Source organism: Salmo salar, chromosome 24 (assembly GCF_965601325.2).
Source record: "Salmo salar chromosome 24, fSalSal1, whole genome shotgun sequence".
Classification (NCBI taxonomy): domain Eukaryota; kingdom Metazoa; phylum Chordata; class Actinopteri; order Salmoniformes; family Salmonidae; genus Salmo; species Salmo salar.
Genome location: NC_138314.1, coordinates 12,749,440 through 12,776,171, shown reverse-complemented (window position 1 = coordinate 12,776,171; position 26,732 = coordinate 12,749,440). Strand labels below are relative to the sequence as shown.

The window sequence follows — 26,732 nt, the reverse complement described above, 5'->3', positions numbered from 1 at the left end:
GTCTCCTAGAGATGAACTTACTTTGGTGCGAAAAGTGCAAATCAATCCCAGAACAACAGCAAAAGACCTTGTGAAGATGTTGGAGGAAACAGGTACAAAAGTATCTATATCCAAGGTAAAACGAGTCCTATATCGACATAACCTGAAAGGCCGCTCAGCAAGGAAGAAGCCACTGCTCCAAAACTGCCATAAAAATGCCAGACAACGGTTTGCAACTGCACATGGGGACAAAGATTATACTTTTTGGAGAAATGTCCTCTGGTCTGATGAAACAAAAATAAAACTGTTTGGCCATACTGACCATCGTTATGTTTGGAGGAAAAATGTTGATGCTTGCAAGCCAAAGAACACCATCCCAACCGTGAAGCACGGGGGTGGCAGCATCATGTTGTGGGGGTGCTTTGCTGCAGGAGGGTCTGGTGCACTTCACAAAATAGATGGCATCATGAGATAGGAAAAATATGTGGATATATTGAAGCAACATCTCAAGACATCAGTCAGGAAGTTAAAGCTTGGTCGCAAATGGGTCTTCCAAATGGACAATGACCACAAGCATACTTGCAAAGTTGTGGCAAAATGGCTGAAGGACAACAAAGTCAAGGTATTGGAGTGGCCGTCACAAAGCCCTGACCTCAATCCCATAAACATTTTCTTGGCAGAACTGAAAAAGCGTGTGCGAGTAAGGAGGCCTACAAACCTGACTCAGTTACACCAGCTCTGTCAGGAGGAGTGGGCCAAAATTCACCCAACTTATTGTGGGAATCTTGTGGAAGGCTACCCAAAACGTTTGACCCAAGTTAAACAATTTAAAGGCAATGCTACCGAATACTAATTGAGTGTATGTAAACTTCTGACCCACTGGGAATGTGATGAAAGAAACAAAAGCTGAAATAAATCATTCTCACTACTATTATTGTCACGCCCTGACCTTTGCCATGTATTTTTCCTTTTTTGGGTTAGGTCAGGGTGTGATGTCGGGTGGGCATTCTATGCCAGTCTATGTTTTCTATTTCTTTGTGTTGAGCCGAGTGTGGTTCCTAATCAGAGTCTATCGTTGTCTCTGATTAGGAATCATACTTAGGCAGCCCTTTTCCCTCCTTCTGTGTGGGATCATGTTTTTGTATTGCTCAGTGAAGCCTGCAGAACATGATGTTCGTGTTTCTTTGTTTATTGTTTTTTGTATAGTGTTCTGAGTTAATAATAAATATTTATCATGAGCACGCTGCACCTTGGTCTACTCCTTACGAGGAGAGTTACAGAAGATCCCACCTCAATATGACCAAGCAGCTTGGGGCGGACCAGTGAACTTTTGAGGAAATTAGGAGGAATATATCGTGGACTTTGGAAGGAATAGTGGCAGGAGAAAAGAGCCGGGGAGGGGGGGGGGGGCACATGAAGCAGTCGGCAGAGGAGTGAACCAGAGCCAATCCGGGAGAAGAGGGAGAATTTGTCCCCAGTCCAGAGCTTCCGGCGACAGTTCCCAGTCTGGAACTTCCAGCGACGGTCTGCAGTCCAGAGTCTTCAGCGGCGGTCTGCAGTCCAGAGTCTTCAGCGGCGTTCTGCAGTCCAGAGTCTTCAGCGGCGTTCTGCAGTCCAGAGTCTTCAGCGGCGGTCTGCAGTCCAGAGTCTTCAGCGGCGGTCTGCAGTCCAGAGTCTTCAGCGGCGGTCTGCAGTCCAGAGTCTTCAGCGGCGGTCTGCAGTCAATAGTCTTCAGCGGCGGTCTGCAGTCCAGAGTCTTCAGCGGCGGTCTGCAGTCCAGAGTCTTCAGCGGCGGTCTGCAGTCCAGAGTCTTCAGCGGCGGTCTGCAGTCCAGAGTCTTCAGCGGCGGTCTGCAGTCCAGAGTTTTCAGCGGCGGTCTGCAGTCCAGAACCTCCAGCGGGGGGTTCCAGTTCTGAGCCTCCGGCGAGGATCCACGGTCTGGTTCCTCCGGAGACACGAGCGGAGGGATCAGCGGGCGGATTGGGGGCTACGCCCCAAACCAGAGCCGCTGCCAAGAGTAGATGCCCACCCGGACCCTCCCCTATAGGTTCAGGTTTGCGGCCGGGAGTCCGCACCTTTGGGGGGGGGTACTGTCACGCCCTGACCTTAGATTGCCGTTTATTTTTCCTTTTTTTGTGTTAGGTCAGGGTGTGATGTGGGGTGAGCATTCTATGCCAGTCTATGTTTTCTATTTCTTTGTGTTGAGCCGAGTATGGTTCCTAATCAGAGGCAGCTGTCTATCGTTGTCTCTGATTAGGAATCATACTTAGGCAGCCCTTTTCCCTCCTTCTGTGTGGGATCTTGTTTTTGTATTGCTCAGTGAAGCCTGCAGAACATGATGTTCGTGTTTCTTTGTTTATTGTTTTTTGTATAGTGTTCTGAGTTAATAATAAATATTTATCATGAGCACGCTGCACCTTGGTCTACTCCTTACGAGGAGAGTTACAGAAGATCCCACCTCAATATGACCAAGCAGCTTGGGGCGGACCAGTGAACTTTTGAGGAAATTAGGAGGAATATATCGTGGACTTTGGAAGGAATAGTGGCAGGAGAAAAGAGCCGGGGGGGGGGGCACATGAAGCAGTCGGCAGAGGAGTGAACCAGAGCCAATCCGGGAGAAGAGGGAGAATTTGTCCCCAGTCCAGAGCTTCCGGCGACAGTTCCCAGTCTGGAACTTCCAGCGACGGTCTGCAGTCCAGAGTCTTCAGCGGCGGTCTGCAGTCCAGAGTCTTCAGCGGCGTTCTGCAGTCCAGAGTCTTCAGCGGCGTTCTGCAGTCCAGAGTCTTCAGCGGCGGTCTGCAGTCCAGAGTCTTCAGCGGCGGTCTGCAGTCCAGAGTCTTCAGCGGCGGTCTGCAGTCCAGAGTCTTCAGCGGCGGTCTGCAGTCCAGAGTCTTCAGCGGCGGTCTGCAGTCCAGAGTCTTCAGCGGCGGTCTGCAGTCCAGAGTCTTCAGCGGCGGTCTGCAGTCCAGAGTCTTCAGCGGCGGTCTGCAGTCCAGAGTCTTCAGCGACGGTCTGCAGTCCAGAGTTTTCAGCGACGGTCTGCAGTCCAGAACCTCCAGCGGGGGGTTCCAGTTCTGAGCCTCCGGCGAGGATCCACGGTCTGGTTCCTCCGGAGACACAAGAGCGGAGGGATCAGCGGGCGGATTGGGGGCTACGCCCCAAACCAGAGCCGCTGCCAAGAGTAGATGCCCACCCGGACCCTCCCCTATAGGTTCAGGTTTGCGGCCGGGAGTCCGCACCTTTGGGGGGGGTACTGTCACGCCCTGACCTTAGATTGCCGTTTATTTTTCCTTTTTTTGTGTTAGGTCAGGGTGTGATGTGGGGTGAGCATTCTATGCCAGTCTATGTTTTCTATTTCTTTGTGTTGAGCCGAGTATGGTTCCTAATCAGAGGCAGCTGTCTATCGTTGTCTCTGATTAGGAATCATACTTAGGCAGCCCTTTTCCCTCCTTCTGTGTGGGATCATGTTTTTGTATTGCTCAGTGAAGCCTGCAGAACATGATGTTCGTGTTTCTTTGTTTATTGTTTTTTGTATAGTGTTCTGAGTTAATAATAAATATTTATCATGAGCACTCAACACGCTGCACCTTGGTCTACTCCTTACGACGAGCGTTACAATTATTCTGACATTTCACATTCTTAAAATAAAGTGGTGATCCTAACTGACCTAAGACAGGGAATTTTTACTAGGATTAAATGTCAGGAATTGTGAAAAACTGAGTATAAATGTATTTGGCTAAGGTGTATGTAAACTTCCGACTTCAACTCTATTTACAGTGTAAGATTGTAATGGTTAGGCCAGCAGTGAGTAGGATAGACAGAGAGAGGAAGCTGTAGCTGTGCTCTTTAGGTGAACTATATTGAGCAGAGGTTGAACGTCTCTCTCTCCTCACATCCCCCTCTCCTCTTCTGTCTTCTCTGGCCCCTGTGTGAGTCCACCAACTGTGTCCCCATCGCCTTGGCAACCACATCCCATCATCTCTGTCCATTATTCTCCTCTCCAGACACGAGGTCTGGCCACACATCTCGTGGTGTTTACACCTCTATTGTCTTAGGCATAGGAGGCCAGGCTTATCATTTGGAAGGACGGCCACGCAAGACTAGTATAGCCTATGTACATTACTCCGTCTTTAAAGATGCATATGGTGTTTGTATGTCTACTGCCACTTTTGTTTAGCCCAAGGCTAAATAACCCAGAAAGGTCATTTAGAGAGGACAGGAGGAGAGAACAGGACAAGGACATCACAGGAGAGTAGAGGACAGGAGGGGAGAAGGACAGGACAGGAGAGTAGAGGACAGGAGGGGAGAAGGACAGGACAGGAGAGTAGAGGACAGGAGGGGAGAAGGACAGGACAGGAGAGTAGAGGACAGGAGGGGAGAAGGACAGGACAGGAGAGTAGAGGACAGGAGAGTAGAGGACAGGAGGGGAGAAGGACTGGACAGGAGAGTAGAGGACAGGAGGGGAGAAGGACAGGACAGGAGAGTAGAGGACAGGAGGGGAGAAGGACAGGACAGGAGAGTAGAGGACAGGAGGGGAGAAGGACAGGACAGGAGAGTAGAGGACAGGAGAGTAGAGGACAGGAGGGGAGAAGGACAGGACAGGAGAGTAGAGGGGAGAAGGACAGGACAGGACGGGGGTGGGAAGTCGGAGTGTTAGTTAATTAATACTGTTAATAGTGTTGTAATTACAGCCGGCCACCTCTTTCCACTCCTCCCCCTACCCTCCTCACTATGAGTTGCTGATTTTTACAACTCATTGTTAAAGTAATTGTAATGAGTCTCCCTCCCCCTGATTCTTGTCCTAGTCTAGAGGGGTGTGGGAGTGGGAGTGGGTTGTCACAGGTCTGGGTGAGTGAGGAGAATATTGGAGGGTTGCCGGGTTGGTAGCCCTGGTTACACCAGACTGAACACCACTCATTCTTGCTTCACTTGTTCAATTTGTTGTAACCAAAGTTGGTAGGGAGGATGGTGCCGTCCTGGTTACCAGACAATAATCTGTCATTTGTGGGGGTGAGGGAGACTGACATACAGAGTACGTTGGAATTAGCTGAGATTGAGTTGGGGGGCTGGGGTTTATTTATACAACAGGATTACAGTAATGTCATTGAGCAGATGGTGTGAGTGTGTGTGTGTGTGTGTGTGTGTGTGTGTGTGTGTGTGTGTGTGTGTGTGTGTGTGTGTGTGTGTGTGTGTGTGTGTGTGTGTGTGTGTGTGTGTGTGTGTGTGTGTGTGTGTGTGTGTGTGTGTGTGTGTGTGTGTGTGTGGAGAAAATGGGGAGGCCTGTCTGGGGAGGCCAGGTGCAGCGTAATCAGATCAGTCAGTGCTGAGTATTGAGATGAGTTGGAGATATAGACTACACTACGTAAGGCAGAGTGGTCCACAAACTTCCGGCGTTAGCCTCGACTCAGACACGCGACTCTAATGGACTTTATTACAGATATTTGTATCACTCATGTTGGAGGGATAATTTAAGCGCGCCACACAACGGAACCACGGCACGCCGGCAGATACATGACGTTGCTCGGTCGCCACCCATAACACAAACACGCTGCGCAGCCGCTCTTGCTGTACCGCTTACTACAAACACACACACACACACACACACACACACACACACACTCTGAGTGACGTCAGAGCAGGGAATTTCCACGCCAGCCATATAAGAGGCTGAGGCTCAGACAGGCATCACAAACGCTGTGTCACTGACTGGCTGCTTGTTTTACTACCACTCTCTCTCTCAGTCGTTCTCTCTCTCTGTCGTTCTCTCTCTCTCAGTCGTTCTCTCTCTCTCAGTCGTTCTCTCTCTCTCAGTCGTTCTCTCTCTCTCTGTCGTTCTCTCTCTGTCTTCAACATGAACTCGTTCTCTTTATTTTTGTGATTTGTGCTTTTTTCTTTTGACTAAATGGCTGTTTAAAATGTTTTTATACTTCTCTCAAAAGAGATTGCCAGTAAACCTGTGTAACTAACAACAATGAATCCAGGTAAGCCCATATACATCGTCGCTACAGTTGCCTGGCACTCTGTGAAGCTTGGACATTACAACGGCCACTTGTCCTCCTTCACCTAGACTTGAAAGTAGAAGATACTGGTAAAACGCAGATACAAATGTGTTCAGTAGTTGGCTGGCATTGAGGCACATTACTAGTGTCAGTGAAAACTAAACCGAGAGCATATTTTACCTGCGTCTGAGACGGTACTAGCAGATCTCTCTCCCTTTAAACCAACATAAACAAAACACCCCCCCCCCCCCCCCCCACCCCAGACCTCCTAAATATGATCGGTATGTTCATCTTGTAGGGTAAGTTTCCTAAAAGAGAACAACTCAGAATGGAGGGGAAGTTATTTTGTTGTACAACCTTGGGGGTTATTTAGTCTATCAGAATGATACTCATTAGGCAGTGTGTTTTCTTTCATTTCATTTCAACTTTTGTCAATGACCTGTGCAACGCAAAGTGTTCACACGGTACAGAAATACGTTTCACATTCTACCTTGTGTTACGTTTTTACACATTTCCATACATTTGCACAATTCAGAAATGTTTGCTACATTATGTCAGCGTGTGTGAATCTTGAGTCAGCATGTTTAAATGGCTGTGGTGCTGTGTAAGTGTCTGTTCCCCGGTACACAGAGAGAGAGTGTGTGTGTGTGTGTGTGTGTGTGTGTGTGTGTGTGTGTGTGTGTGTGTGTGTGTGTGTGTGTGTGTGTGTGTGTGTGTGTGTGTGTGTGTGTGTGTGTGTGTGTGTGTGTGTGTGTGTGTGTGTGTGCACTGTAGTCCAGTCCAGTTATTGCAGGCAACCCTGACACAGATGGTCCTCAGCGATACCACATACCAGAGGCATTGTTTAGGGAAGCCGAGCTCAAGGAGATAATTGACAGCCATAGAGAGGTCCCATCCCCCAGTCCACCTTCCGTCTATCTCTCTCTTTCTCTCTCTTTCTCTGTGTTATTCTCACTAACTCGATATAGGACTGCATGTGCAAGCAAGCATACACAGCCACCCCCCCCCCCTCCCTCTCTCTCACTCTCTCTCTCTTTCACCCTAGCAGCAGAGCTCAGGCCGGCCGCTGATTGGTTGCTTGACTCTCTTTGTGTGCGGTGTGTAGCGTGACGTTTGCGCCGGCCGTGTGTGTGTGCGTGTGTTCATGCGAGTGTATTGTTGAAGAGCGGGTGGGGGGGGGGGTGTATTCACATCACGAGTGCAGTTAGTTTTACTCGATGGAAAGACTGAGAAAGAGAGGAGGGGGGTTTAAAGAAAGGAGAAGGAACGGGGGGAGGTAGTGTGTAGAGCAGCAGTGAAAACGATCACAGAGGCTGGGTTTGAAAAAAAATCCTCACTCGTGCGTGCGTGTGCGGTAGACCTATTAGCATAGGGGAACGAGGGAGGGAGGGAGGGAGGGAGGGAGGGAGGGAGGGAGGGAGAGAGAGAGAGAGAGAGAGAGGGAGGGAGGGAGAGAATGTGTGTGTACTAGGGCTAATGTAAAACAGGATTAAAAACACAAGATGGCTTCCTGAATGGGTTGGAGCACAGACTAGAGAGAGCGAGAGAGAGAGAGTGTGATAGTAGAGGTTAGACGAGAGGGAGCTTGAGTCTTCTGATGGGGATACGGCCAGCCGACGGAGAGAGAGAGCAGCACACCAAGACAGATTGGCACACTGGGTAAATATTAATTACCAGGCAGAATGCCGGACAGGGACACAGAGAGCCGGGAGAGAGAGAGGGGAGTCTGTGGGGTTTATTTGAGATAGAGGAGAGGGGGGTGGAGAGACCAGGAGGGTTAGCTGGAGACAACACACTGCCGGTACTCTAAACAGCTAGAAGTGGTTAGAGGGGCATATCCAATGTACACTGCTGCTATTCTGTGTTCATTGTTTCAGGACTTCCATTATTACTGCTGTTACTGTTACAACCCCTTTGTAGTGTATTGGAGTTGATACTTTAAACGTGTTATTATCGTCGTATTGACAGTAATCTATACATGAATAATGTCTATGAATTATAAAGACGTTATAATGCATGACCATTTACAGAAATATGGTAGATGTATATGTTGTCATGGTGATATTCAAAGGCACATTGCTACAATCGTGAATAGAGGCTATCCTCCTCGTTCATGATGCATTACATAATTCTATCATTAAAATAGAATCCTTGCTCTCTCACTGTCTCTCATACTCGCTCAGAGCAGTGGGGAAGCGCCGGCTTGGCTTGCCATTTGAAGGCAAATAGAAGTGATATGTGTTAGGTTCCTTTCCTGTCAGGAGGAGAGAATATGAGAAGGGGGTTATATAGACGGGGTATTCTTTAGGCGCTCATGTTGTCTGGATTGACACGTCTCTTTGGAAAGCTCTTGTCGCATTGTTCGATTGATTGTTATTCTCCCCCCATTTCTCTCTCTCCCTCCCTCCCTCCCTCCCTCCCTCTCTCTCCTTCTCCCTTTCTCACTCTCCTGAATGGCTGGTAAGGTGGGACATATTGAGGACTACAGTAAAGCCTGGTCGGTAAAGCCCAGTCTGGCAACAGAGGTAAGAGGAAGACTCCACCTGGAGCAGATAGCGTTGAGACAGAGCTAGTCTGTCAGACAGCGTATTATGTGCTGTATTTCTGGGTTATTAGTGGGATTGGAGGGCTTCAGTCCTTGTGTTACTGCAGTGGGGGGGAGGGCTGTCATCTGGGCTGTCATCTGTCTGCGATTTCCCTGTGTGTCTGTTCTGTTTGTAGGAGGCTTGCAGATGTTAGAAGGGAGGAAGGGCATATAGTGCTGCAGAAACCGGTGTGTGTTTGTGTGTGTGTTTGTGTGCACGCGTGCACTTATATCAGGGAGCTTTAACTAGCCCTTGATCAACAAACAGACAGACCGTAAATAGACATCCACATGTCATCTGTCTGTTGGCGCTCACGCCGGTGACCACGTGTGGTTTGTGTTCAGAGTTGTCTGAGCTCCGTCTCACAGGAGAGGAGAGGCCTTTAAAGGCAGGCGTGTGAACAGACTTATACTGTGGCGCGGTGCAGTGTGTAGTTAGTTAGTTATCTTCACCCTGTAGCTGGCTGCATGGCTGCTAGCTCAGAGCGCAGGCTTTATCTGGCGGCTGCGTTTTGTGCTAGGTCGCTGTGATTAAGTGGCAGGCGGCGAGGCTGGGCCGGGTTTAAAGCGTCCCGGGCTGGGCGGCGATTGGCGGCAGAGGCAGGCATGTGATGAGAGAGGCGGCCAGCGAGAGGAGGAGGAGGATGAGGATGAGAGGAGGAGGAGAGGAGGAGGAACCGTACCCACAGGTTCAGGAGCCAGGGAGCGGGCCCTCCTCTCAGAGTTCAGAAGTCAACCGAGGGAGTAAAAGTTAGTGGGTCAGACAGACACGCATGCGCACATGATTATCTGGCTGTGTGTGTGTGTGTGTGTGTGTGTGTGTGTGTGTGTGTGTGTGTGTGTGTGTGTGTGTGTGTGTGTGTGTGTGTGTGTGTGTGTGTACTATAGTAACCTCTAGCACGTGGCCTCTAAGTGCTGGCGCGCTGCTGTTCTCTGGTCTGCCAAGTCGTGGCACGCTTGTGTGTTTATATACGAGGTAAATCTCTGAGCTATGGGTTCAGACGGAGGATTCCGTCCATGCTGTCGCTGAACTGGCAATCTGTTTATAGAGACTGGCATAGCTAATCAATGTCCAGTATTCTGACGTATGTCTTGTTTTTGAATGGATTCTTTCATTGTAAGATCGGTTGTCAAAGTTGAGTTTTGGCATGTTGATGATCAGTTGAATATGAGGAAGGAGATTCAAATTTAGCCGTAGGCTTTTCTTGTTGTGCTAATGATCTTCGGTTTCAGTTATACATGTTCAGACAGTCAGGGAATTGGTTTTCATGCTACTTTTGAACTCAGTGAACTTCTTAAAGTCCAAGTGCTGACACATACTTCTCATCAGCTAAGGCTGTTGGTCACCATCTGTTGTTGTCATGATTCAAGGATCATTCTGGAAAATAGTCAAGACTGGCTCATACATCCACACAAACAACGCCCTGTTGAAGAAGCACTCTATAAAAATCTAGTTTTCACTCTTTAATTCTCCAGTGTACACATATATATTTGTATATTGTATGTATATATATATATATATATGTAGTTGAAGTCGGAAGTTTACATACACTTATGTTGGAGTCATTAAAAATCATTTTTTCAACCATTCCACAAATTTCTTGTTAACAAACTATAGTTTTGGCAAGTCGGTTAGGACATCTTCTTTGTGCATGACACAAATAATTTTTCCAACAATTGTTTACAGATTATTTGACTTATAATTCACTGTATCACAATTCCAGTGGGTCAGAAGTTTACATACACTAAGTTGACTGTGCCTATATCGACATAACCTGAAAGGGCCGCTCAGCAAGGAAGAAGCCACTGCTCCAAAACCGCCATAATAAAGCCAGACTTCGGTTTGCAACTGCACATGGGGACAAAGATCGTACTTCTTGGAGAAATGTCCTCTGGTCTGATGAAACAAAAATAAAACTGTTTGGTCATAATGACCATGGTTATGTTTGGAGGAAAAATGTTGACGCTTGCAAGCCGAAGAACACCATCCCAACCGTGAAGCACGGGGGTGGCAGCATCATGTTGTAGGGGTGCTTTGCTGCAGGAGGGTCTGGTGCACTTCACAAAATAGATGGCATCATGAGATAGGAAAAATATGTGGATATATTGAAGCAACATCTCAAGACATCAGTCAGGAAATTAAAGCTTGGACGCAAATGGGTCTTCCAAATGGACATTGACCCCAAGCATACCTCCAAAGTTGTGGCAAAATGGCTTAAGGACAACAAAGTCAAGGTATTGGAATGGCCATCACAAAGCCCTGACCTCAATCCCATAGAACATTTGTGGGCAGAACTGAAAAAGCGTGTGCGAGCATGGAGGCCTACAAACCTGACTCAGTTACACCAGCTCTGTCGGGAGGAATGGGCCAAAATTCACCCAACTTATTGTGGGAAGCTTGTGGAAGGCTACCCGAAACGTTTGACCCAAGTTAAACAATTTAAAGGCAATGCTACCAAATACTAATTGAGTGTATGTAAACTTCTGACCTACTGGGAACGTGATGAAATAAATAAAAGCTGAAATAAATCATTCTCTCTACTATTATTGTCACGCCCTGACATTTCACATTCTTAAAATAAAGTGGTGATCCTAACTGACCTAAGGTAGGGAATTTTTACTAGGATTAAATGTCAGGAATTGTGAAAAACTTGAGTATAAATGTATTTGGCTCAGGTGTATGTAAACTTCCGACTTCAACTGTACATATAATGTATACATTTGAAGTATACACTGCTATTTTCTAACATTTAGTTTCAGCTCTAGAAGGGTTACTGGTCTCTGTAGTAGCTCTTCAGGAAACACTAGAGCAACGTGAGAGGTTACAACAGACTGTGCTGGCGTGATTTCTCTTCATATGCACTTAATTCCTTTTCAATCATCAAACGTGCACTTGCACCATGCGCAAATACACGTAGACTGTTTACCGGAAAGGTAGATGGAGCAAAGACATGAATTAGTCATTGTGTTTCTGATTACAAATGGAAAGTACAGCGCTCGCAGGTTTGGTTGAACCGTTTTGTGTCCCAAATGACAACCTGCTCCTATGGGCCCTAGTCAAACACTAGCTATATAAGGAATAAGGTGCCATTTGGAACACAGCCATGTTGTGGAATCCCCACCCTCGATTAGATTAGAAAGGGTTAACCGTGACCTAGTTTATGTGGTAACAGTGAGTGGCAGATGACATCACTGTAATTTGAACTGTGATGAGATGGGTTGCATGTGTGTGTGTGTGTGTATGGGGGGGGGGTAGCAGTATCTGTAGGTGTAGTATTTACAGAAAGCGTGTGGTGTTCCAGGTTAGTTACATTCAGCGTCTTTTTTGTTGTTGTTGACCTGTCACTGAATACGGTTGCATGCACAAAATAATGTGATTACTGTGGATAGTCAGATTAATATAATAGTTCAATTAAAACATTTACATGCTTTGCAAAAAAAATTCAAATCAATTTCCCCAATAATCCTGTTTACATGGACATATCTGAAATCAGGCTACCTGATGGGACTGCAGAAAATCGCTCGATCAAAATTATCGTTCCACCACAGCGACCATGTTATTTTTGGGAAGCGTATTTGATTCGGAGTTCGGACATATAAAGTTTGTATGTGAAAACTACTTCTAAGACGCATACATTCAGTTGTTCTGAACTCACTTCATACATTCAGTTGTTCTGAACTCACTTCATACATTCAGTTGTTCTGAACTCACTTCATACATTCAGTTGTTCTGAACTCACTTCATACATTCAGTTGTTCTGAACTCACTTCATACATTCAGTTGTTCTGAACTCACTTCATTCGCGCAAAAGAGGGAGGCTCGCTCGGGCTGGGGCTAACACATGCGCAGATCAAATACACCCCTGGAACACCGATTTAAGTTGTTTACATGTCCTAATAATTCAAAAGATTGCTCAGAAAAGCAGGTGACTATTGCATTATCTGCCCACTGCCATGCACAGTTTAATGTTGAATTATTACTGTGCATGGAAACGTAGTCATGGTCCTGATGCCTGTTGCCAAATATCTACCTACTGTTTGTTGGATTGAGGAGGTGGGGTTTTCTAGTGCCCACGTGTAGAGGAATTGGACAGAAATGGAGCCGATTGTTTGAATGTGATTGACCAAGTGTCAGTGCTTCCCGTTATGAGTCTCAATGCACTTGGGTCCTATAGATGACAGCTCGCAGCGTCTTAAGAACGAAACTTGTCGAGCACAACGAACAATCATTCCTCATGGTTACGTTTCCATTGGTTACGTCAGATATTCTATAATTATTACTCAGAAATCATCAAACCGTTATGCAAACCACTTCAAATCAAGTGTCTGTCTCCCTGTATTACTCACCGACCAAGATGTGCAGGAAACATACTGAGCCCCAGTGGGATCCTGAATGACATTTTGATTCATGTTCTGTATTCACCCACTAATTCACCTCCCCTGATGCAGACTCCAGGGACCACTCAAATGTCAAGAAGGGATTGACTGTCATCAACAGCTCTCTTGTAATGTGTCTCTTCTAATTAATGCTCTATAACAGACGCTCGTCCCAGTTCCCAGTCATGTTTCTTCCCCCTCACGGGTCCTGTCTGTGGGGCTGACTGAGTGCCCGTGGCTTGGCTTAAGTCCTGGCATGGATCACTGGCGGTGCCCTGTGTGGTTGAAGTGTTGTGGCTCTCGTCCGTGCCGGATGGCGTCTGGTTTCTCCTGGAGGACAGAATGGCTGAGCGGCCCGAGCACCGCTGCCTGCCACGGTTAATGAAAAATGAATGGAGGGAGGAGTAGGAGGCTGTTGTCTCATGTCTTAAATTCTCACCTCTCTGCTGGCTGCTCTCTCTCGGAGACTGGGAACCAGCTCTGTGTGTATAGTACTGTAATGAATCCAGCCAATCCACAGCCTTTCTCCGCCAAACCATGACTGCATGTCAGGATTTAGAAGTTATCCCTGTAGCTGTTTTTAGTTTTCATGATACAGTATTGGAGTTTGGTGTGAAAACACATGGATCCTGTCGGCTAAACTCTTAGGAAAAGAAATGCTTCCAAAAGGGTTCTTCAACTGTCCCCATAGGAGTACCTTTTTTGGTTCCAGGTGGAACACGTTTGGGTTTCAGGTAGAAATCTTTTGGGTTCCATGTTGAACCCTCTGTTGAAAGGGTTATACATGGAACTAAAAAAGGTTCTTCAAAAGGTTCTCTAATGGAGACAGCCGAAGAACCCTTTTAGGTTCTAGATAGCACCTTTTGTTTCTACGAGTGTAGGCTACAAACTTATAGGAGATACAGTATGGCCTCAAGTGGCTTGAAAGTGTTTGTTTACAACAAACGTCATGGTTATTGGATATGTAGGGTATGTAGTAGTTGATGTAAAGCACGACACAGAGCAAGGCAATTGGTGCTCTAGGTTCTCTGCAGCGCTACAGGCAAGGAGATCGCTGGACCTTTTAAAACGGGCTGCACTTGGCTTGAACATATGGGGAGCTAATGTTAGCAACACGCCGCCGTGCAGGGGCTGGGGAAGGTTCTCTCCCTATTCTTTCCCTTTAACCCCCTTTCTATATATTTCTCTCTCTAGCTCCCTCTCCCTCTCTAGCCCTCTCTCTCTCCCCTTCTCTTTATCTCTCCCCCCCTCTCTCGCTCTCTCTCTATTTCGCTCACAGTGTAACCCTCCCCCTAGGTGTTATGTTGTTGCACCGTAGTTGTTTCATTCGCTAATATTTTCCCTCCCTGTACTGCTGTACTGTCTGTCTGTCTGTCTGTCTGTCTGTCTGTCTGTCTGTCTGTCTGTCTGTCTGTCTGTCTGTCTGTCTGTCTGTCTGTCTGTCTGTCTGTCTGTCTGTCTGTCTGTCTGTCTGTCTGTCTGTCTGTCTGTCTGTCTGTCTGTCTGTCTGTCTGTCTGTCTGTCTGTCTGTCTTTGATGGATGGGTCGCAAGTCAGACTCCTCCCCAAAGTGTTCCAACTGAATGTTAGTACTGATTTAAACAGTATAACCTCATCGCACTTGTGACATCATCTGCTATCAATTCTACTGTCTTGTCAACTACAGTATGTAAGGGTATTATTTCCACTACTACTTTAAACCCTTTCACCCTTTCTTCCCCCCCCCTCTCTCCACCCTCTTCCCTCCACCCATTCCTTGCCTCCTCATATTTCCCTCTATTTTTCGTTCAGTCCCAAGTCTTTCCCACAAAGACCAGTCTTTCAAAAACACTATTCCTCCTTCACTTTCCTCCCCCTCTGCTGGTGCTGGAGTGTTTTTGGTGGCTCCGCCCTGGCCTCCCCCTCCCTTTTCCTTCCTCCTCTCCTCCTACCTCCCCTTCTCTTTGTGAGGAGTGGTGGAGTGGGGCAGGCAGGCAGGCAGACCTCTCCCTCCCAGCTGGGCTGTGTGTGTGTGCGTGCTGACTTGCACGTGCCATGTGTCAGGAAGGGCAGTCAGGAGCTATGACACGGTGGATACCCTACACTGCCACCCTACACTTCCCTGTTCCTCTCTGTCCCTCTCTGTCTATCTGTCTGTACCTCTCTGTCCCCCCTGTCTGTCCATATCTCTGTCCCTCTCTCTCTCTGTCCATCTGTCTGTCCCTGCCCAGAGCAGAGGAGGAGCTCACAGGTCAGGGACAACACAGAGGAGAGGACAGGTACAGAGTTAAAGAAAAAAAGAGAGAAAGAAAGAAGAAACGGATGGAGAAAGACAGAGAAATAGTAAAAACTTCTGGTTTCCATTAACCGGTATTAGCTGGCTTTTGGGCAATTTTTTTGTTTGTTTTGACAAGCAGATAAATAAAATTGCCGCTGGCCAATTGTCAGGGAGAAGAAGAAAGAAAAAATCGAATTGCGAAATAATATAGTTTTTTTCCCCTACTCATTGATGGACATACCAGTCGATGGAAATACATTTGACTGGTCATGCTTATCGGTCTATAGGTTAATTTTGCATAATCTTGTGGAATTGAATTCGTGGCGTGTAACGTATATTTGCTATGTATTTTATTTATCACACGTGTACGGCATACAGATACAGAGCCTTTGAGCAAAACATCTGTCAGACACCGCCAGAGCCACTGCTACAGCATCTCAAACAGCAAATACATAGTCAGCGGAAGGCAGGCTTCATCAGCGCGGCACACACCACTTTGCAATGAGCTGGAAGCAGTATGCATTTTGAAAACATATACTTAATTGTTTGAAACCTGAACATTTTTAGACATATTATGAGGCATGTCTTACCTTGCTACAAAATAGCCTAGCCAAAATCAGATCATATTTGTGGAGGCAATTATTTTTTATATCAACTTTCTTTCATTGTCCAGTAGCCCAAGGCACAATCCAAGTCATATTAGCAACCCATGCTACTTTTTGCCTATTAGATCTCACCTCTTTCTAAATTTCAAATTGATATTTACCTCTCTGTCACATGAAACCGCTCTCATGTGCCGTGCCCTTTTGACAACTGTGTTTTCCTGCTAATTGCATTATGGAACGAACATTCCCGCGTAGACTGCTGCCTTGTGTGCATTGTTGCGCTTATAATGCGAAGAAATAATAGTCTATCAACATTTTAAGCTAAAAGTTCTGATCTGTTGCATCTGACTCATTCCTTTTAACGTTTTTTGAAAATGTAGCCTAGTTGTATGAATTTGGGATCTATCGTCCCACAACTGTCCCAGAGTCGGTTTGGAATAGGCTTTTTCTTGACAAGCTGACCAATAGAATAGGTACACTTTTCTGCCATGGGTGATAGTAGATTGACATAGGCTAGTGATTCTGCTGTTCGCTACTCATCTTGTTGGTTGAGGAAAAGTAAATGTGGACAGTCATTCTAACATGTTCAAAGTGCCCATCAGAATTCGGTAAGAAGGGCGGCACATCCTTTCATCCACAATTTGCATGTTCTGTTAATATGAATTACCATCATCTAAATGTGATTCCTGTCATTCTGAGCACCGTGGGTGGACGTCCTAATCAGGTTACGCACCCAATGCATGTGGGTCCGGTAAATTTCTCAAATGTCCGGTAAATTAAAATGCTGCCTGTCAAATGTCTGGCGCCACACAACTGAAACCCTGTTAAAAAAACGTAACTGTTTTTTCTAAGAGTGTAGAGTGAGAGATAAAATAAGACAAAGGAAGGAAAAACAGAGAGAACGAGAGAACGAGTGAGCAGAAAGATAGATTCTCAGATATTTGTATTCTATGCTACACTTTCAGTTCCACTCACCATACCCAATGACCCTTGTTTACATTTGAGTCATTTAGCAGAAGCTCCTATCCAGAGCATACATTTTCATACTTTTTTTTCTTTCTTCATACTGGTCCACCGTGGGAATCGGACCCACAAGCCTGGCGTTGCAGGCACCATTCTCCACTAACTGAGCCACTTGGGACCACCTTCAGTCATTTTATGCGTGTGAGTGAGAGCACAATCAATCAATCAATCAATCAAATGTATTTATAAAGCCCTTCTTACATCAGCTGATGTCACAAAGTGCTGTACAGAAACTCAGCCTAAAACCCTGAACAGCAAGCAATGCAGGTGTAGCAGCACAGTGGCTAGGAAAAACTCTCTAGAAAGGCCAGAACCTAGGAAGGATCCTAGAGAGGAACCAGGCTATGAGGGGTGGCCAGTCCTCTTCTGGCTGTGTTGGAGATTATAACAGAACATGGCCAAGATGTTCAAATGTTCATAGATGACCAGCAGGGTCAAATAATAATAATCACAGTAGTTGTCGAGGGTGCAACAGGGTGTTACACAAGCCAGCCAGCCTGTACTCCGCAGAGAGCCTTTGCGTTTGCTCCCCAGTTTGCGTGTGCTCCCCAGTTTGCGTGTGCTCCCCAGTTTGCGTGTTCTCCCCAGTTTGCGTGTGCTCCCCAGTTTGCGTGTTCTCCCCAGTTTGCGGGTTCTCCCCAGTTTGCGTGTTCTCCCCAGTTTGCGTGTTCTCCCCAGTTTGCGTGTTCTCCCCAGTTTACGTGTTCTCCCCAGTTTGCGGGTTCTCCCCAGTTTGCGTGTTCTCTCCAGTTTACGTGTTCTCCCCAGTTTGCGTGTGCTCTCCAGTTTACGTGTTCTCCCCAGTTTGCGTGTTCTCCCCAGTTTGCGTGTTCTCCCCAGTTTGCGTGTGCTCTCCAGTTTACGTGTTCTCCCCAGTTTGCGTGTTCTCCCCAGTTTGCGTGTGCTCCCCAGTTTGCGTGTTCTCTCCAGTTTGCGTGTTCTCCCCAGTTTGCGTGTGCTCCCCAGTTTGCGTGTTCTCTCCAGTTTGCGTGTTCTCCCCAGTTTGCGTGTTCTCCCCAGTTTGCGTGTTCTCCCCAGTTTGCGTGTGCTCCCCAGTTTGCGTGTTCTCTCCAGTTTGCGTGTTCTCCCCAGTTTGCGTGTTCTCCCCAGTTTGCGTGTTCTCCCCAGTTTGCGTGTTCTCCCCAGTTTGCGTGTTCTCCCCAGTTTGCGTGTTCTCTCCAGTTTGCGTGTTCTCCCCAGTTTGCGTGTTCTCTCCAGTTTGCGTGTTCTCCCCAGTTTGTGTGTTCTCCCCAGTTTGCGTGTGCTCTCCAGTTTGCGTGTTCTCCCCAGTTTGCGTGTGCTCTCCAGTTTGCGTGTTCTCCCCAGTTTGCGTGTGCTCTCCAGTTTGCGTGTTCTCCCCAGTTTGCGTGTTCTCCCCAGTTTGCGTGTTCTCCCCAGTTTGCGTGTTCTCTCCAGTTTGCGTGTTCTCCCCAGTTTGCGTGTTCTCTCCAGTTTGCGTGTTCTCCCCAGTTTGTGTGTTCTCCCCAGTTTGCGTGTTCTCCCCAGTTTGCGTGTTCTCCCCAGTTTGCGTGTGCTCTCCAGGCATAGCGCCTGTGTGTATCTCTGCCTGTGTGTGTGTCACTCTCCCCCCCCCCCCCCCCCCCCCCCCCCCCCTCTGTGTGTGTCACATGAAGTGTGTATCAGAACTGATGACCTTGATGGCATGAGGCTGGAAGGGAGTAGGGTGTGTAACGTGGGTCGGGGGATGGAGGGATGGGGTCAGGGACTGACAGGAAAACATTAGGTTGGGGGTTGGTCTCTGCTCTGTCAGGAACCTAGAGCAATGATCTAATTTGGGTGGCTGGACCGTCTAATCTATTGATGGTATTTGGCCTAGGCTATGTTACTCCTTAGAAGACTTGCACTGTACACTTCCTAGACCTCTCTGTTGTTTTAGAAGATGTGACATATGGTATGTTCTGACACAAGCCTCCCTACAAATAAGGTGAGAGGGTTGAGCGTGGTTGCATCAGCCACTAGACTTACATGCTGTCTTATATTTGCTGTTTCCTCAACACTGAGAGCTGGTTTCCTCTGTACCCTGTAGAAATAAATGATACATTCTGTTTGTCATGTATAATCTTTTTCATCTTCGAGTTTCACCCACCACCTGTGCCTTCTTGATACAGTAAACGCGTACATGTGTTGATTTGTGTGTGAGGGGGTGTGTGTTTTCTTTGTCAGTGTGTGTGGGTGATTGTTTGAAGGAAAAGATGAGTCAGTCCGTCTTAGTCATGGTAGAAAGAGGTGAACACAACACACGGCCCCAGCTGCACTCACTCTATTCTGTCATCACTCCTACAAGGCCAATACAATGCTTTGTGAGAGAGAGAGAGAGAGAGAGAAAGAGAGAGAGAGAGAGGACTTGAGATGTGGAATCACATCTACTGATAAATCTGAGAACTAGTCAGATAATTATTTCATTTCTGTTACCACATACCACGCACCTCATGCTCAAATAGAGTACTCCTACTGTAAGTGTTGAATTGCCCTTCTGTTTTTTTAAAAATCATCACTTTCTCCTTCTTTAGGCCCCCTCATTAAACCAGCACTGTCTTGTTATTATTCACTAGTACATCAGCTGACCACTTGTTGCTATGGAGCGACCCACTGACCACAGACGTCAGTTCAACGACTAGTTTTGATTTACATTTGGTTGAGTTGTCAACTAATGTGAATTCAACGTAAAATCAACAAAACATTTCACCATGTCATTGGATTTAGCTAAAGTTGGGTGAAAAAAAATACTAAATTCCCTTACACTGATGACTTTTTCCATATCCAATTATTTTTCCACGTTGATTCAACATCATCACATTATATTTTATGGTTGAAATGACGTGGAAACAATGTTTATTCGACCAGTTTTTGCAGAGTGGGTACCCTGCAGTGTTTCGAGTGCAGAGTGCTGCTCACTTTGCTAATTTCCACTCTTAAAGGGAGTGCTCCTAATCTCAGTTTGGTACCTGTATAAAAGACACCTGTCCACAGAAGCAATCAATCAATCAGATTCCAAACTCTCCACCATAGCCAAGACCAAAGAGCTCTCCAAGGATGTCAGGGACAAGATTGTAGACCTACACAAGGCTGGAATGGGCTACAAGACCATCGCCAAGCAGCTTGGTGAGAAGGTGACAACAGTTGGTGCGATTATTCGCAAATGGAAGAAACACAAAAGAACTGTCAATCTCCCTCAGCCTGGGGCTCCATGCAAGATCTCACCTCGTGGAGTTGCAATGATCATGAGAACGGTGAGGAATCAGCCCAGAACTACACGGGAGGATCTCGTCAATGATCTCAAGGCAGCTGGGACCATAGTCACCAATAAAACAATTGGTAACACACTATGCTGTGAAGGACTGAAATCCTGCAGCGCCCGCTAGGTCCCCCTGCTCAAGAAAGCACATATACATGCCCGTCTGAAGTTTGTCAGTGAACATCTGAATGATTCAGAGGACAACTGGTGAAAGTGTTGGGGTCAGATGAAACCAAAATGGAGCTCTTTGGCATCAACTCAACTCGCCGTGTTTGGAGGAGGAGGAATGCTGCCTATGACCCCAAGAACACCATCCCCACCGTCAAACATGGAGGTGGAAACATTATGCTTTGGTGGTGTTTTTCTGCTAAGGGGACAGGACAACTTCACCGCATCAAAGGGACGCTGGACGGGGCCATGTACCGTCAATTCTTGGGTGAGAACCTCCTTCCCTCAGCCAGGGCATTGAAAATGGGTCATGGATGGGTATTCTAGCATGACAATGACCCAAAACACACGGCCAAGGCAATAAAGGAGTGGCTCAAGAAGAAGCACATTAAGGTCCTGGAGTGGCCTAGCCAGTCTCCAGACCTTAATCCCATAGAAAATCTGTGGAGGGAGCTGAAGGTTCGAGTTGCCAAACGTCAGCCTCGAAACCTTAATGACTTGGAGTAGATCTGCAAAGAGGAGTGGGACAAAATCCCTCCTGAGATGTGTGCAAACCTGGTGGCCAACTATAAGAAACGTCTGACCTCTGTGATTGCCAACAAAGGTTTTGCCACCAAGTACTAAGTCATGTTTTGCAGATGGGTCAAATACTTATTTCCCTCATTACAATGCAAATCATTTTATACAATTTTTGACATGCGTTTTTCTGGATTTTTTTGTTGTTATTCTTTTTCTCACTGTTCAAGTAAACCTACCGTTAAAATTATAGACTGATCATTTCTTTGTCAGGGGGCAAACGTACAAAATCAGCAAGGGATCAAATACTTTTTTCCCTCACTGTATGTCTGTCAGGGCTTTGGCAGTACTTCAATTGTGACTGTCTGTGGCGGTTTGGGTCTAGGGAACACAAGGTAGTCAGGGGTTTGCCTGAAGGAGTTCAAAGTACACATGACAGTTGTGTCTGCAGGTGGTTGAGACATAGGGAACGTTCTCTCTGGTGTATTGTTGAGATCACAGAACAATAGTTTCTGCCATTTGGGAGTAAAATAGACTCCTTTTGTTTTGATGAGTCTGATGGAACATATGGTTAAAATAAATGGCTAATGTGTGTATAGATTTATATCATCGTGGGTAGATTTAAGTTAAAATAATTTTTCACTTTTAACTTTGACAAGAGTGGTTGTTAGTTTATCCCGTCCTATACATAAAAGGCCAGTTTACCAGGCACAGATTAAGCCTAGTCCTGGACTAGAAACAAGCTCAATGGGAGATTTTACATAAAATTCTTTTAGTGTCCTGGACTAGAAACAAACTCAATGGGAGATTTTACATAAAATTATTTTAGTGTCCAGGACTAGAAACAAACTCAATGGGAGATTTTACATTCAATTATTTTAGTGTCCAGGACTAGAAACAAACACAATGGGAGATTTTACATTCAATTATTTTAGTGTCCAGGACTAGAAACAAACTCAATGGGAGATTTTACATTCAATTATTTTAGTGTCCTGGACTAGAAACAAACTCAATGGGAGATTTTACATACAATTATTTTAGTGTCCAGGACTAGAAACAAACTCAATGGGAGATTTTACATTCAATTATTTTAGTGTCCAGGACTAGGCTTAATCTGTGTCCGGTAAACTGGCCCTTTATGAGTCCACACATGGACAGGCCCGTCAACTTTGGTGTGGCACTGACGTACTGAGGTGAAGAATACAAGGGCTTATAGGGCTCGTTAGGGAGGTGGTGGTCTTGACACACTAGATAAGTGAGTCTGTTGTCTGAGCTGTGATGGCTGCTGGTCTGCTCATCCCAGGTGGTGTATCACAGAACCGTTAACATAATATAGCTTTTTTCTGGGAAGATATTATTTGTATGAAAATCGACTATTTTAGCTTCAAAAAATGTGAGAGAAAATGTATAAAGAAAAAAACAGTATAGTTCTGACAAGAGTATTGAAGTGTAGTCTGCTGCTAGCAGAATGCATCTATATATTGGCCAGTGGAGGCTTCTGAGGGGAGGACGGCTCATAATAATGGCTGGAACGGAGTAAATGGAATGGCATCAAACACATGGAAACAATGTGTTTGATGTATTTGATACCATTCCGCTTCTACTGCTCCAGCCGTTACCACCAGCCCGTCTTCCCCAATTAAGGTGCCGCCAACCTCCTGTGATTGGCCCGCTAGTTGCTTAAAAGCATTTGGATTATCCTACGCTGTTTGAACTGTCTATATGACAAGGCCAGAACAGCCTTTTAGAAATCGGTTGGGGCTAATCCAATTCATATCGGGAATTCATATTCATGTCGTATTCAGGTTCTTAAAACAGGGGTGGGGGTTTGCTTCTTTCTTTGTTGTACATGCACTCTCTTGTTGGCGTTGAGCAGATGAGTGTGTTACGCTGAACGGAGACGGTTAAGTTTGCTCTAAGAGCGAGAAATGCCGTGTCACTGCACTGCGGGAGAGAGCGAGCGCTAGTCAGGAGGGTGAATGAATGAGAGTGTGTGTGTGTGTGTGTGTATTGGGGTAAGGGGGGGGGGGTCTACACACGGTGTCATATGAGACTTAAGTCCAGCCTGTGCGAGGCGGGGCAGCCGGGCGGGTTCTGATGATGTAACAGTTATGTCATAACTACATGCTTTCACTAGCTCTCTCGCTCACCCCTCTCGCTCTCTCTCTCTCGCTCTCTCTCTCTCATTGGTGCTTCCTGGACATGTGACACAACACACTTCCCTTTACTACTAGGCAGCAGCTTGGGTTGTGCCGTGTTTGTCTTTGGGTTACGCGTGCGCACGTGCGGTGTGTGTGAATGCCAGGCAGCGCTGGTGGAGGACTGTGTGAGTCACAGGGCCAGACAACGAAAGCCTCCGACAGGGTTGGAGTGACACTGTCTGCCATGAACCTGGAGCGATGGAAAGGAATGGGCAGAAACCAAACACTAGAGAGAAAGTGTGAGCGGAAAAAGAGAGAGTGAAAGAGAGATAGAGGGAGAGGTTACTCCAATAAATCCAGCCAATGCGCAGTGTCCACATGCTCATTCATAATAATAAAACAATACTGTGCAGGAGCTGACAAGGATCTCATCTGCATGGAGGAGAGACGAGACGTCGGCCATGTTTTTCCCCCCTTCTTCTTTGATAAATCTGATTCCAGATAGAGGAGGGGACAGAGAGAAGAGAAGGAGCAGAGAAGGGCGGTCAGAGGGGTAGCATGTGGAGTAAGCTAGCGATGGTGGTGCTAAAGCTGAAGCAATGGTGAGGGGATAACGTTGGGAGAACATTGGCGGGACAGAGTGACCGGCCGGCCGGATGGTAGGAGAGGGAAAGCAGGCACGCCATGGAGAAGGAGAGACAGCGGAATCATTTCTGTCCTCTTAGACGTCGGTGCAAATGATGTTGCCGTTTGTCGACGTCTCTAGTAGCACCATGCCGCTGCGGACGGTCTCTGTCAAGCGACAAGCCGCTCCATCGCTGCTCCTCTGCTCCCTCGTCCTTCTCTTGCTAGAGCCGAAGTCACATGAATAAGACAACTTACTAGGTTGTTATGTGTGTGTGTGTGAATGTTGCATTTCTGTAGCTCAACATCTCTCCTTACTCTCCCCTCGATGTTCCTCTCGTCTCTACTGTCCCTCTGGCTTCCTTTATCCCTGTGGTCTGTATGTTACCAGACTGCCATCGACTGCTGCTTGTCCAGTTCCCCAGACTCCAGTCCTGTAGTCTTTATCCCCCTCTCTCAATCACATTCAATCCATTTTCTCCCTCTTTCGCGTATGTATTAATCAGGAGATTATAGGCTTTAGAAACGATTGAGTGTGAAACGTATTGGCACCTTAAAAAGTCCTCTCAAGCCATCGCTATCCTCTGGTATGCGGGAGACTCGCTATGCTTCGTCTCGCCTTTACAAGTCCTAGGCTGCTCTTCTTCCCCCGGCATCACCTCGCATTGAGCGACACATCAGCGGCCGGGGAAGGTAACAGACCTGTAAAGAAGTAGCTACTATTAACATTTCTGTGGTAGACGACAGAGAAACGATCAGAGAGATCGTCAGCGGCTTTGCAACGACCAACGGACTATGACAGAAACAGAAAGATAGACGTACAGCTTGTCTCGCAGGAGAAAGTCTGAGTCTGAATCGGTCGAATTCAAACCACATATATATATATATATATATATATATATGGACATTTTAATGTTGTTGTTTTTTTTCTTCATTTTCTTGTTGATGTTCCAGCAAGTGCTGCTGAGATTGGCGTTCGCCTGCATCTAGTGGTTTCCACCGCGTCCACATGCTCAAGAACCGCTCCACTCTTAGATAACCCAAATGACTAGACATGACTAGATACACTAAAACACATAACATAATGTTATCCGAAACACACTGTTATGTATTCACGGTGTTCCTATTCAATAAGGGATTGTGCTGGTGGAGAGAGAGAGGGAGCTTTGCCTGGTAACAGCTCTCGCTCTCCTGCAATGTGTTGCTGTTTCTAGCGCTGCCGCTAGCGTCCATCCCCGAGCTCTCGCTTTCTCTCTCTGCTCACTGCACACTCCTCCATTCCCTCGTACGTGCCCACTGTGCCTCAGATAATGGCCTCTCGCTCTGCACACACAGAAGAGAGAGGGGGAGGGAGAGTGAGCGAGAGAGAGAGAGAGAGAGAGAGAGAGAGGCGAAGGTGGGGGCTGCAAGTAGAACCAGACTGTGAGTGTAAGAGAAAGAAAAAGGATATTGAAAAGGGAAGGGAGGAGCAGAGAGAGGTAATGAGAAAGGAAAAAGGAGAAAACAGAAAGTGACGGCTGTAAGAAGAGACAGAGAGCGGGCGTGCGTTCCATGGGGGGAGGTGTGTGCGTGTGTGTGTGTGCGTGCGCGTCGGTGCTTGTGTGCCGCAACAACAAAAAAAAGCCTCCACCAGATTGCTAGTGGCTCCCCTCATAGCACCACTATTGCATGCTCCCCTCCTCTCCCTGCTGTGTCTCTCCACTTCCACTGGCAGGACGTCTAGACCCATGTAAGTACTGAAGCTGTGTGGGGCTCTCTACTCTTTTCTGGGTTTTATTCTCATGGTTCCTCCTTCATGTTTTCTCGACGACAGACACGGCAGGAAAGGAAAGCCAGGGGAGGGGGGGATAGAAGGAAGGAGAGAGGGAGGGTGTCGTGTGTCTAACTGTTTGGATTTATGTCTACTCCCAGGCTTTATGCCCCCCCCCACCCCCTTTGTCTCTCCACCCTCCTTCCTTTTTGACTTTGTGCTGTCAACCTTGAAGGCATCTGTTCTGGTCTGGTGGAGGTGGGGACGTGAGGTGGGGACAAACGTGTAGTGGTCCAGTTGTAGGATAGACCAGCTTGACTGTTTAGCCGGCAACGTACAGCCTGTGTGTCGTTTAAAGGGACTAGTCTCAGAGTTTAGGGTGTCTAACAGGTCAGGCAGTCTCTTCTGGTTGGGCGTGTTGATGTTTTCGATTGGAAGCTTTGTGCGGTGCGTGCCGTGTGTGTGTGTGTGTCCTGGCAGGAAAGAGTAAGCTCTCACACGGCGTCAATAGTTGTCCGAGCACGTGGTCTGCTCTGTCAGAAGCACCGTGGTAGGTGCCCGCAGGTGTAAGCGTGCCGCGGTGTGTATAACACAGTGTGCATGAAGAGAGAGAAGGTATTTGTGACAGTCTCATTTGGCTAAATACATCTGTGAAGTCCCAGTTGACCGGGTATGAGAACTGTCATTATGATCGTGTTGTTAAAGTGTTTGGGTTTAAGCCGGGCGTGTGGAACCGGCGATTCAATTGGTGTTGTACGTGTTAGAGAGAGTTAGAGGAAGTGTGTCAGTTTATTGACTGTGAGAAACAGAGATGAACAACAACAATGTGACTGGTTGGGGGGGGGGGGGGGGGGGTTGTTGGGTTGTACAGTTTTGTGACCACGGTGTTCCAATATATTGCAACTCTCTTACTCATTCTGTGTCGTCCCCCCCCCAATCCACTAAGCTCAGTCTGATGATCAGTTTGTTATGGGGCAACGTGCATGGAGGCCTCTCACGTATCGCCGGCCGGCTGTTCACCCCCCCCCCCCCCCCCAGGGACCCCCACCAGACACCCGGCACAGAAGGTGAATTCAAAGGGCCTGAGCAAGCGGCCCGTCCAATAATTAGACACTTCAAAAGCCTCATTTCAATATATTTAAATTACGGGAAGCAGGGTGTCTGGTCCACTTCAGCTGTCAACCAACTGTAGGAGCTACAAACGAGAGCTGTGTTCTCACTGTGAATATAGATGTGATGAAGTCTGCATTATACACAGACCTGTTGGATCATAACTCAAAACAACAAACCAGCCTAGTTCCTCTTCTAGGTATAGGCAGTCTTTTGACATGGTGTAGTCTACCTTTATGTGTATCTGTCTGTGCTGTAAACGGTGTGTGCGCAATGGCGGTGTAGTTATACAGTATGCACGTGTGTACAACATAGTGTACGGATATGATTATGACTGTGTGCAA

At 46.9% G+C, this 26,732-nt stretch overlaps 1 protein-coding gene across 4 annotated transcripts in view; it reads left to right on the top strand.

Annotated features, from left to right (window-relative positions):
- LOC106585101 (methylcytosine dioxygenase TET3) overlaps window positions 1-26,732 on the top strand; it is a 65,696-nt gene that overhangs the window by 12,215 nt on the left and 26,749 nt on the right. The window contains exons 1-2 of one of the 4 annotated variants that reach the window (XM_014170939.3): window positions 7,394-7,637; window positions 8,444-8,503. The exons of 1 other annotated variant lie outside the window; for it this stretch is intronic. Coding sequence is in view for 1 of the 3 variants with exons in the window: in XM_014170937.3 (XP_014026412.2) it covers window positions 8,444-8,503 (60 nt within the window). In the remaining 2 variants the exon portion in view is untranslated. Of the gene's footprint in view, window positions 1-7,393; window positions 7,638-8,443; window positions 8,504-24,473; window positions 25,258-26,732 lie in introns of those variants that run through there. 2 more of the 4 variants (XM_014170937.3, XM_014170940.3) reach the window with 2 other exon arrangements.